The 13,293-nt window shown below is 40.3% G+C and overlaps 1 protein-coding gene across 3 annotated transcripts in view; it reads right to left on the bottom strand.

The window, feature by feature from the left end:
• Positions 1 to 2,515: 2,515 nt before the first annotated feature.
• Positions 2,516 to 13,293, bottom strand: part of TRABD (TraB domain containing) — a 34,487-nt gene continuing 23,709 nt past the window's right edge. For 2 of the 3 annotated variants that reach the window (XM_037388316.1, XM_037388317.1), the window contains 4 exons: positions 13,038 to 13,177; positions 10,584 to 10,756; positions 8,638 to 8,749; positions 5,387 to 5,733 (listed from right to left, as the gene is read on the bottom strand). In XM_037388316.1, coding sequence (XP_037244213.1) covers positions 5,556 to 5,733; positions 8,638 to 8,749; positions 10,584 to 10,756; positions 13,038 to 13,177 — 603 coding nt within the window. In that variant the 3' untranslated portion in view covers positions 5,387 to 5,555. Of the gene's footprint in view, positions 5,734 to 8,637; positions 8,750 to 10,583; positions 10,757 to 13,037; positions 13,178 to 13,293 lie in introns of all 3 variants that reach the window. The other variant, XM_037388315.1, reaches the window with a different exon arrangement.

Below are 13,293 nucleotides of genomic sequence, written 5' to 3'. Positions count from 1 at the left end.
ATGATTCTTACAAAAAAGTAAAATTAAGGTGTAATAAGGACATTCTTCCCTGCAACGTAATTCTGTATTTTCCATAAAGTACCCTAGAAGTAACATAACGGTGCTTTTTAGCGATTTTTTTTTTTTTTTTTTTTTTTTTAGTGAATGTTAATATGTTCTTGCTGATTCATCAGGCATCTGCCTCTCAACTATCAGTACAACCACAAGAAGAAAGATAAACGGGTGTATACTACAAGTCAGTAATTATTCAGCATGCTCCCGTTTTGTGTCGTTTCAGTTAGTACCAAGTACCACATTGGTGAGTAAAACCCAAACCTCTCGGGTATGCACACTTACCACCTTTGAAGAGTAGCCTTAGGGGGCCGGTAGACACCTTCACTTGAGAACAGCTGTACCTGGTAAACTACCTGCGGGCGGTAGATGGCACTAAAATATTGCTATTAATGCTATTTTCCATCCGAGTCAGAAGGGAAAACCAAGTCTCTTAGAGAGGCAAATGGGAAAGTGGTAGTGTGCATCTTTCCCCCCCCCCCCCGCCCCGCTCAAACTAAGGCCACTAGATTTTTTGAGGTGAATTCTGGTACAGTACTAAATGAACCAACAGATAAACCGTCAAAGAAGCAGAAGCATTTCCTCACGTTGGGACGACAGCCACCCCCAGCATGAGCCACCTGCGGAGCCAGGTGGCAGGACCCAAGTGCAAGGTGTTGCAGCGGAAAAGAGCACATGCACCCCCAGCTGCCCCCCTCCTCCCCACTGGGAGCAAGGCTAAGGCTAGCCCCGTCTTTGCTGCCGTCACCTCCCTGGAGTACAGAAAGCTTCACTTGCTACCCGTTGGTAAGGCAGAGGTAAACAGCACGGGGGGGATAATTAGGCAACCCCTGGGCCAGCCTCTTCAGCTCGGACCTGCAGAGCCTGTCCTCCTTCTCACACAAATGGACACGAAAGGCCCGCTGCTGAGGGGGTGACGTGCACAGCAGCTGTATTTTTTCACCGGAAAGGTCAGCAGACTGATTTCAACTTTGTATCTTTGGAGCTACTTGTGTCCTGTGAGTCAATGTCTTTCACGCACATTTCCACAGCCAGCTGAACGCACCACACTGAAGTCTGTCCATCAGTCAGAGCTGGAAAAGCGACCCTTCTGCAAATACTTAAAAAAAAAAAAAACCCAAATCTTGCAATAAAATTGGGCTCAAAACACTCAAGTCTAAAAATTAAAGTTTATTTCAGTTTTAGAAAGGAACAGGAAAATATGTACATAAGTATCTCAGTTACAGAAGCAACAGCATGTTGTTTCTTTTCCACGTGTAGTTCCCGCTACTGCCTGGCACTTTGAGATAACTGGATATATTTCTCAGTGCCTTTTAGATGTTTTACAATACACACACAGAGAAACAGCTCCCAGTGGAAATCTGGGCAGTACTAATCTACCTCAAAAATATTTTTTCTTACTTTGATTCAGTATTTGGTATAGAAAAGACACATCATAACCTTGACCTGGGCCAGCAGTACGCACATAATGCTGGTGAAAGCAGGCAGCTGCCTCCCACGTGTGCAGGAGCCAGCTGAGGCTGCCCGACGGAGCAGGGCTCGATAGCTCATGTACTGTGCAGCACGTCATCTGCCTGTCCCACGGACAGTACTTGACTACATATATTTTTTTTTCTTCCACCTAAATGGCTTGCCCAGCACTTCTTTGCAGACTTAGCTCCAAGCGCAACCGAAGGGAACTCTGCCTGATCAAGGAAAACAGGACTGCACTTCGCTTCACATAGGTATAATCAAGAAGCATGGACCACTGATTGACTAAGTGCACGATCAGCAGGCTATTCAGCTGGTACCTTATCTGTACAGAATACAGTTTGCTAGATATACTTACTTTTGGTATGAATACAGTTTTTTTTTATTAATAGCTAGCTTGCTTTTTTTTAAAAAAAAAAAAAGTAATGGTCATGCTGATTTACCTGGCTCAATTTGAAAGATAAACTCTTTTTGCCACTAATTCAACACTTTTTCCACTTAAAGGGTCTTTAATTCCCATGCAGAGGACAGCACTTTAAGCACAAGTGACTGTGCTCACTGTTAGGCCAGTGTTTGAGCACTTTGCTGGACTGGGACTAAGGCCATCAGCTCCTTGCATGACTGAGCACTGGAGAGACAAAAGAAAAGCAACAACAAAAAGTGTCAACTCATCATGTCTAACTGGACTCTGAATTTAGGTACTGGCGTTAGGAAGTCAGTCTCCCTGCACGTTCATTAGGGCACGGAAACTCATCCGTTCCTCTCGTAACCCATTACATATGATAGGTAGAGAAACCAGTTTCCCTACTTCAGCATTACACTCACATGCCCCTCAGTAGGAGGTATTTACTCCAACTGATCGTCTTGTTCAGAAAGATGGGTTAGATGGTGAAATTATCATGTACTAGATCTAGCTAACCAGTGTTTGTACTCAGTAAAAATACTGATAAGGAAAATAAATGCCTTCAACAGAAGCGGTGGTTAAAATATTTTATTTTTATCATAGAACATACTGCTGTTTACTTTAAATCACTTTAGAGTAAAGGCACACATTGTTAAAAATACTTCAATTTTACATCACATGTACAAATGCATAAAACAGATGTACATGTCACCAAAAAAATACAATATGGCTTCATAAGGTTGAGGTGGGGCTGGGACAATTCCACAAATATTTAAATTTTACAGGATGCCGTTAACACTGAAAGGGCTGACTAGAACAGAAAAGAATGGACCTAAAACACTGATTATGTTACATAAACAGTACAACACATTGAATACACAACATTGAGCATTCATGTATGGATTTATAGGATTATTAGTTCTGCAAATTCATCAGGCTTTCCAGTGCCACTGAGCAAACAGTGCATGTATGCGATCTGCCAGTCTGCAACAGTGGGAAGATAAATTGCAAATTCTCCATCCACAAACAGGCTCCTTGAAGAATCCGCTAATATGCTTTGTAAAAAGGAGTGAAACAATAGACTTACGGTATTAACTGGTGAGAATAATTTAATGAATGGATGACTTACACTGGAATAAATTGTGGCTAAAAAGCATAAAACATTAAGTCTGCAAGAATGCTCCATGACAATCATTTAGCATTAGTCCCACCCAAGTTTAAGGCTCATATCTAAAATTTACCTTAGATTTGTTTTCCTCTGTGTAAAATTACCTGAGCACAGATATCAAAGATCTACAGAGCTTTTAAAATATCTGCAGATACCTTAAAAATCTGTAGATAACTTAAAGCAAAACATCAATATATTGAATTCTACCAGCTAAGAATTCTCAAAAAAACAACCAACAAAACAGTATTTTGGTACGTCAGTAAAGCCAGGAGAAGAATGAGCTTAAGCTTTTCCTTTCATCTTTTAAAAATGTACATACAATGTAATAGAATTATGCAAATAGGACTGCTGAAGTGTAAACAATACATTAAACCTTTTTTAAAAAAAGTCAGGAATCAAAATTCAGGCAGTCACTCTGGTCTTCTAGAAATTGTTTACAAATGCTGCTTTTTCTCTTTCTAGAGATGGCTGGTGGTTTCTTAAGCACTGATAGATGGAAAATAAAAAGGATCCACCTCCACTGTATTCTCTATTATCATTTACACTTTGTATCCAAGAAGCGTGAATTGCTGCCATTCTCATTCGCTAAGGTTTTTTTCCTGCACAACTGTAAGGCCCAGATCCAGAAAAGCACCTAGCATCGTCTTAAGAGCTCTGCAGGATCGGGTTAGATCTAACAAGTTTAAAGATAAACATGCACTTAAATGATTTGCTGCACCGGAACTCATAAAATTTTCAAAGTGCAAGGCAGAAAAGCATGAGGTTGCATGGACAGACCAGCTCCCAGCAAAGTCAATGCAATCCCACAGAGGAGCATCAGACCCTTAATTTCATTTAAAAAGATTGAAAAAGACAACACTGCACAGAAGATACATATACATACTTTCAGCAAACAGACTGAACGGCATGATTTCCAACACAAGGGTTTGGAGATATACCGTACTAAAAAGCGGCTGGTTGATTTTATTGAACCAACTGAAAAGAACCAAAGAAACACAAAGCTAACATCACCTTTTCCTCCTCCTGCCTCACACACTGGTTCCTTAAAAGAAATTAATACAGACACAAACCTCACTTCAAACAATGAGCAACTGCATATAAGCCTGAGGAGCAAACGGGACTCTTCCATTCTAATACATCAGGTTAAAACGTTGATATGACCATTACAGTTATTTGTATTGTTGAACTGGGACTAGCTGATTGCAGAGGGCACTTTAAAATCATTGACAATCCTATATAAATGGTACCAAAAAATTCCTATCAAATATGAACATCAGATTAAAAAATAATACTAAAGAAATAGATTGATGATGGATGGCTGTCCTGGATAATTAAGAAAGAAAATCACAGCAGTCTGAAGTACCCACAGTTCCAGGTATAAATAGCAGGTAATCCAAATAAAATGCTACAGCTAGTTTGGAAAACTAAATTGAACATTGCTTTTCTATTAAATACATTAAAATATTCATCCACTCAGAAATTACATTGATAAATAAAATATTTTCATGTATCAAAAATGAGGGGCAGGTACTATCAATTCCAGACTTCTTGTCCCAATAATGAAAGGTCCGAGAAACAAAAGTCAGTTGTACAGTAGTTCTAGTCTCTTAAATTTACAATACTGAATCCAGCAGGATTTGGCTAAATAATACAGTTTAAATAAGCTAATCTAAAGGAACAGAGTGTCCTGTAAACATCTGACACAAATCACATCGCATTCTGATGGCGTGGCTATACCGTCTCTATGCAGGAGAAAGACAATTCAACTGGTGGTGGTAATAAGGGATGCATTCTAAAGGCAACGTTCCTGTTCTTCAGTAAGGCTTGTAAAAAATTTGAGCAGTGTATGTATGACAGCCTGTACAATTCTGAAATTTCTGGAAAGCTCTTAAGTTTAAAAAAAGCCTAGATGTTTTGAGTATAAAACACACATTGAGAAGATGTCCTTTAAATTATGTGTAAAAGTGTCTGGCACCAGAAACGACCACTAGGTATCATTATACCCAAGGAAAAAAAAACCACAAAGAATCATTCAAGACAAGTGTCCCTGAACTTCGGAGCAGAGGCAGCCAATTAGGTTACTTTGTGTTCTTCTGTTCCTCTGGAAAAGAAGTCATGAACATACACTCTTCAAGCTGTCTGTACTACATCATCAGTAATATATATTATATATACAGTATGCATATATATAATATATATACGCTTGTGGACATATTTCTTTTACCTCAATCTGGAATCATGTGGTTTCATGCAACACGCTTACCAGGAATCAAATCTATTCATTAGATCATAGCTGGTGTAACTTTAGTATCAAATTTTTATTATACAGCAATTCAGCATTGCTCAGCATCAATCATCTCAGACTAGAATCCTCATCTCACTCTTCTTTCAGTCCAGTTCACATTTGTTGCCTCCGTCACCCTTTTTCAGCCACCTTGTTCACATAGTGCCTCCACTTGATGTTCAATGCTGAGACCTTATTTCTGTCAGCTTCTGAAGATAGCTCTGTGCTGCTGGCATCGAGAGAATAAACTGAACTGTCCTTTGACCTATTCGGTAGCAGCCATATCCCATCAGTCCAAAAACCGTTGCTTTTATGACAAATTTGAAAATCTTACTTGAAGCTGATGGAGGAGGCACGCTGAAGCAAAAAAATATGAAACAATGTTAATATCCACAGAGCTGAAACAACAGGTATTTTCCAACCAAAATGAGCATCTTTTCTCCCTTTCCCCCTTACAGTGCAGGGAACTTTCAGGTAACAGACGTGTCATGAATGAACAACACATTCTTTTTTATGTTCAAGGGCTATATCTAAATTAAGTAACAATAACAAAAATAATAATAAAGCCTTCTCCACCTATGTACAATGCCACTCTTAATAGCTGTGGACCTTAACTTGCTCATCACTCCATCAAAATAACTAAACAACATCAAGACTTCCTGAAGAACACTGGCAGTTAATACTGTTTGTCAAACTGTTTCTAATATTACTATGCATATCTCTGCACAAAGACAGAAGTCAGAAGAAACACAGGACACAGCTTAAGTCCAACAGCTGTACAGCCAACTCACTGTCATTCAGGGTAATGGAGGAAAACAGAGCTTGGATATTCTCCATAACATGTGTCAGGACCCGGTCAGGTTTGTGCGGCCAGAAGGGGTAAGTCTGAAGCCAGGCTGGCCCCTGCACAGATTCGGAGGGGTGTTTCAGCAAGGTGTACCCCTGGATGCCAGACAGCCTTACCAGCCTAGGCTACAGCTCCCAGGGTTAAGTGTGTGGCGGCCAAGCCCCTGTAGTGCCCTCGGCCTCCGGAGCTCTGCAGAGGACAGTGTGGACAAATCAGAGAGACTTCGCATGAAGCCGTCTCTAGTACGGCAGGTATTGCTGGGCTTTAAGATCTTCAGAGAGCCATCTGGAAGTCTCTGCAGAGAGCCACCGGGAACCAGGAGGGCAGAGGACAACGGGCACAGGCACACCAGGTCACCCCTGCCTTCGAGCAGTCTTACTAACTTGGTGTACGAAGCAAACAGTTAGTATTACCTTCAAAATAATGCTACATGCACACGTAGCCCTGCACCTTGACTAACAGGCTCTGTAGTAGCTCAGCCGGCCCTGCGCCCACACTGCAACTCAGATAATTCTCTCACAGGTGACAGAGGTCTCTACATGCCATTTCAAAGAAGCCACAAGTTCTCATTTATTTCTATCTAGAAAACGTTCCTAAGGTATTCAGAAGCAATCAGCTACAGTAGTGCAAAAACACTCAAACCGGGTCAGATGTGCTGACATTAGGGTACAACTAAACCGAGTACACCCACGTGCTCAAACTAGGGCAAGGTTATTACTGGTAACATTTTGCATATTAAAGGAACATACAGAAAGTGTTTTAAAAAAGCAAACACACTGGAAAAAAAGATGGGGTAAAGGCATCCCTTTATACCCTCTTACATGCTATTCTTTTGCAATTCCAGCCTCTCAGGGCAATTTAAAAAAAATAAATCAATTCACAAGAAGCTGAAGCAAACAGTAAGGCCCGCTCAGTCAGGCTCAATGCACGAACATAAAACCTGAACGTCTGAAAAACGTATGTTTCTATCCAGACAATTTCCAAGATCACTCTGCAACTTGTAAAACCTAACTAAATACCTGTAGAAGTCTTAAAAACTTTTCACTTGAGAGGCAGCAACCACTAACACACAAAACCCCACGTATCTGCTCCACAACTGCAGTGCAACAGCAGGATGTGTAGAAAAGTTTAAAGAGAAATGCGTCTGAGATATAGTTAATCTTACGAATGTAATTTGCTTCATTCTATTTTAGACAGTCAAGTTAATGCAATATTAACATCTTATGAAAGATAACTCTTATGAAAGGTAACTCTTCCACTTAGTTCCGGCACTAGCACAGTAAAGGCAATCAAGACAGCCTAAACTTTTATGAAAAAGACCCTTCATGTAAACTTGAAGGCACACAATCAGGCTTTGGGCTATTCAGTTCTGTGATGTCCATAATGCAACCAACATTAACCACACAATTATATGGATTTGGGCAACCTCGTTTTACATGTTATTTGCGAGGGTGCAGAGGAATATGGACATCTAGTTTGTGACTAGAGGAGAATCTAGGAGAGGCTTAGCCTTGAAAAAGACTTACAGATGGCTAGGCAGGGCTTCTCTACATTGCATTCCCGGATCCAGACACCAAAAGTCTCTCTAAATCGTGTTTTAGATGCCTAAATACACCACTTAGGTGGGTCACAGTCTTTTCTGTTTTTCAGAGCCTCTGAACAGATGGGTGAGGTGCTTACACAAACACAGTGAACTACACTGCCAATAGCTGAAAGGCTCTATTATCCTAAACCACTGTAGAACCAGTACTACCAGAACCCCTCCTACATTTCTGAAGTCCTGACCTTTCTGGCTTTATAGGTTACACATAGTCTGAACATTTTGGTTCAATTCCTTCTTTCACATAGCACATCTATTTTAATAGGTACTTTGGAGCGAGACTTCACCAGATAGGTGGCTTACATCAGCCTATATTCAGGTATATACATTCAAACATGTTCCTGCTTATATATAGTTAAAAACAGGCTATGAGCAACTGTGATACTAAGCTTGCCAAAGCCAGCACTGTCCTGACGCAACAAAATCTTTGAAGCCAGCAGTTTATATTTACCTAAGCTAGACTGGAACCCTGGTTTTGTTTTCACCATCTTCTACAGCCCTCATTTGAATTCTCATTTTAAAAGCCTCAAATGTGGATCAATGACTTTTCTTTCTAGACAAGGGCATCTTCTCATATCTACTTCCCTTGATATTGAACTATTTATTTTTTCCTTTGATATTTTCTTTTCCTTTGCTGTAAGCGCAAATTGCAAGCACAGCACAGCAAGTCAGTGAGCTGACAGGGCAGGGATGACAGTAGTGATGTTTCCTCAAGCTGTGACAAACAACGAAAAAAACCCCAAACCAACCAATTACTGGTGTCTTTTAGCAAGAGAAACCATTATGTCAATGCATAGGAAAGGATAACTGTTACCTCATTATTTCCTGGATGTTTAAGTCAGAGTTCCAGTTCTTTTCAATTCCAGGTACATGGCCCATCCCAACAACACCAACTACAACAGCTGGGATGTATTTTCTAGGTTCAGCTGAGAAAGAGATGGAGAGAAAGGAACACATCAGTATAAGAATTAATTTCAGGCTGTAAATAAAATAGGTAATGTGTGAGATTATAAAACTGAGTTTTCCAAGAGGCAGGGACTCTTACTACTAGATAATAAAACTTTGCTATGTACTAAAAATTAATACTCATGTCACCTACTGCCTCTTACACTGCAAGTCTGAAAAAAAACCAAAAAAAGCCAGCACCGTTTCTGGATTGTTTGTTTCAGTAAATAGGCCTGGCCACGGCTCATACTCCATGCTCAGGGTGAGAGGCTCAGCAGATGCAAGCTAAATTAATTTTTTTCCTTCTCTGTGTGAGTCCTGCCTCCGTACTGCTTATCAGGAACAGCCCTGGTTTTGCTGTCTCCTGAACAGAGAGCATTCTCCACCACTTTGGACAGCAGCAGCTGGCACACAAGACCTGAGCTAACAAGCAAAATGAAAAATTGGAGAACAGCACTTGAGACCACACCTGCCCCTGTTAAATTTACTGCTACAGACCGGGCCTCAGCAAGTAAAAGCAAATCCCACACCATTCATGTGCAGCAGCTGGCCAGTCACCATTAGACCACTGCAACACATGCCAGCTCTCACCTCACCTCCTACCTACCATCCAAATTCTACAACACCCAGTGGAAGTTAAAATGTTCCTGAAAGTTTTGGGATTACCTCTCCCCCAATGAAAAAATGGTCCACACCACAATAAAAATAACTCACAGAAAAAAATTTAAGTAATAGCAATCAGGCTGCTTTCCTATGGGGAATATTATACATAAATATAAAATGTGAGTAAGTTTTACTGTCTTGCTTTAAATATCCACCCTTGATTTTTCCAGGAAAAAGTAAAAAATAGAAATGAAAAAAACCCTGAAGAGTAGCCCCCCTCAAAATAAAATGAAAAATGAAAACACTAGAACTATTACACACGTTTTCAAGAAGTTCTTTGAAAAATTACACATTTTCTAGATGCTCTTTGGAGCAAGTATCTGAATGCATCTGTAACCTCTTTCAGCCTGATCGACTGAGCTAACAGGAAATAACTGTGTTTGGACAAACTCTATGAAGGCAGCATTGAGGCACATTAAGCAAGTGAGATGCAAGAACACAAGTGTAATCCTCTTGCTATTTTTTCCAATCACAAGACAGTGCCAGAGGTCTGCAACGAAGTGATTACAACCAGTATCTTCTTAAGATATTAAACAAGATGTAAACCATACCTCAGTATGCTTATATATAGGAAGGGCACACGGATCACATATGGCAGAAAAATACTTCCAAGGGCTAGAGAAACGCAATTATGCTGTATGCCTATACCTTGCTGCAATATGCAGCGTCACACGTTTCATTATCATTGCCACATCAACAGGGCTTCTAGCAGCCCAATTTATAATAAGCAAACTATGGCGAACACTAAAATTAGAGGTAATTAACTTAGCAAGAAACATGTTCCTGAGCAGCTAGTGATGGCAACGGATTTGGTGAGATAACAGAGTGGAAGTGAGGTAAGACAACAAAAGCCTAGACTGCCCCATGCTGTGCTGTAATATCAGATGCCTGCCTCTTGAAAAAGTTGTCAGGCTAATTCGTATTTTCCAGTTTTAAATAGCACAATGAGAAGGGAATCATAACTTGGGAGTCTACTGCTCTAGGTGGTTGCAACATAAAAAGTAATAGCCCTTTTTAGTTTTTTAAGCACTGTAAACTTATGTGACATGTGGCACACATGAACAGAACATGTCAGATTTCCTGAGAACCGAACTTTGGACTAATACACAAATACCACCTTGCTGGTTATGGTATCTGCTTTAAAACAATTACCTTCTGAAGCTCGAGGTAGTTCTATCTGCTTTGCTGCTTGCTTCAGCATGTAGGTCAAGTAAATATCTCGTTCAGAGACAATCGTTCGATGAAGATCAGGGAATTCTCCAATCATTTCTGCCATCATCTGCTCCAGTAAATCCTTCTGTTTGCACTTCTCCACATCATCTTTACTGAAAGAAAGGTTAAGTTTTCTCAGTATCTGTTATGCTTTTAAAGCCCAACACAGACAAACCAACGAATAAAAACAATTGGGTATTACACACATTATTCACCTAAACCCATGCTCTGCATTTCTCTTCCCCTAGTCCTCCTCTCCAAAAGCAAAACCACCTCTGTAAACCTGTAAAACTGGATACCTAACAATGCGCCTCTACAGTGAGGGGAAGAGGAGAGGTCACTTGCCTTAGGCAGTTCAACTGGATTTTTACCCTTCCCAGTTTAAAAGCTGACAACTCAAACTGAGCAAAAGCACTAGGGCTTCCAAGGAAATAGTTATGGTGCCCCACTTTCCGTGTATATGAATAAGCTTAGAAGAACCAACACGGAGCACTCCCGAGGAAGCAGAGCTGATCTCTGAGCACACAGAGGCTCTGCTTAAGGAACAAAAAAAAGCCCATCATAAGGCACAGTCTGAGGGGATGGGAAGAATTCTGCAGGTTCCCAGTGTCAACCACAGGTTTTCAGCTGGGAAGTCAAAATTATAAATCAATTCCCTGAGCAGAAGAATAGGAAATGAATAGGAAGTAAACAAATAAAAACCGCAGGAGTAAATGTCATGAGCTTTTGTATTTTTCACAGGTGCCGCTAACCTTCTGTTTACACCCACAACTGTGGAACAGTCAGTTTGTGGCAACAGAACCATCTGGTTTTGCATCACTGTCTATGGGAGAATGATGCCAAACATGCTTTCTTTAGTTTCTAAGATCAAAAGGACACTACAAATGTTAACAGAGCAACGAAAAGGAGAAATGTATTGCTAGCTTTCAACAGATCATAGAAACATCAGACTGACAAGAATTTGATGTTGAATTATTACTCCATTTTCCACAGAATCTCATGTGATGGCTGGGTGCACAATACCCTTCCCCCAGCCCCCTGCTCCCCGCCCCCCCCCCCCCCCACTTCCCAATTATAAATCCTTTTCAACCTCTACCACATATTATTTTTAAAAATCAATATAGTAGATCAGTCAATTGTACAACTGAGATGTTATGGCCAAACTTCAGTGGCAAGCTAGTGTGCACACACTGCAAATATCTTAATATTGCAGTTGAAAACCAAAATGTTCTTAGGATAGATAAAAGATTGGACGAAGTCGCAGAGAAATATATCCTCCAACGCCCCCCCCCAAAAGCCTGCAAATATTTCCATGCTGGTATTAGAATAGCAAGTAAGAAAACTTACTTTGTGCGTAAACTGTAGTTAATGGCTTGAAAGAAGGTCAAACTCATTTTACAAATTAATCTAACAGCAAGCATTTATACAAGAAATGACAATTAAGTAAATGCTAAGACTTGAAAACAGGAAGTTTGAATGACAAAACTACAGTTTGAAACCTGACCCAATTTCAAAACCTTGTAAAAACCACCATAGATCACTCCATGAGCTGTGCAGAGGTCTGGCCACAGGGTATGAAAGAGGCACTGAGATTCAGGGACCACATACAGCGAATCCATTTCTGCCCAGCCTCCCAAGAACACGAGTCTAGAAGCAGACTGAATTTAGGAGTACAGCTGAGCATGTGTTCTCGCCCAATTCAAGTTATCACACACCTGCTTGTGAAAGTAAACTTGGCACAGGGATGTCTCCAAAGGGCAGGGGAAGCCACAGTGAGCTAGAGAATAGCTGTCTGAGAAATATTAGCCCAAGGCAAAACTTCTGAACAACATGCCTTTATAAAGGCAATAATCATTAAAGAGTCTACATGTTGTCCACAGACTTTATAAACATTTTTTCCTGTTCCAAAAATCTGCTCAGACAGCAGATTCAGTTCTCGAGCTGCCCTGATCCAGATGTGAATTAGCACAGCAGGCCCAAGTCCTCTGGAAATCCTAAGGAGGAATGAATTAGTATACTGAGGCCGTAGTCTCCTCTACTTAACAATACCCACACAGAGTAGTGGGGAATATTTTATTTTCAGTGTAAAAATAAAAAAGTAATTTAAAAAAGTTTATTCTTAAGTACCCTAGGAATTCTCCAGCACCAAATCTTTTGCTTCATCTGGAAGTAATGATTCAAAAGGTAATTAAAAAAAGAACTGGAGCAAGATGAGAAAGCCAGCTTTCTTTTAAAAAATATGGATTATTGCAGGGTAGTTTGCATATTTATCCATCTCACTAACTTCAAGTTTCACTGCATCAGGCTGGGTACCAAGGACTTCCAGCTAGTACTAAAGTCACACTGAAGAACTGAACAATTCACTCTGATAAGGTATGGGATGCTTATTCATACCTGATTGGGTCAGATAAGAAGCAAAGGCCCCAGGCAAGCTTGACTTTTTGCCAGAAAGAAAGCGCAGCAATTGCTCTCTTAAACGTAACAGGGATGGGCCGGTCTCCAAGATGGAATTTACAGAAAGGTACTTTACTGGCCTGAAGAAGATAGAAATCACTAGTCAACATTTCATCCTTATTAAGAGAACATTTTTTTTTTTACTGTGTTATACAAGGTATCTTACAAAAGAGCAAGTAGTGTCATACATCACAAC

This window comes from Falco rusticolus, chromosome 5 (genome assembly GCF_015220075.1).
Source record: "Falco rusticolus isolate bFalRus1 chromosome 5, bFalRus1.pri, whole genome shotgun sequence".
Taxonomy (NCBI): domain Eukaryota; kingdom Metazoa; phylum Chordata; class Aves; order Falconiformes; family Falconidae; genus Falco; species Falco rusticolus.
Note: the sequence above shows the minus strand (reverse complement) of the source record. Positions and strands in the feature narration are given on the sequence as shown.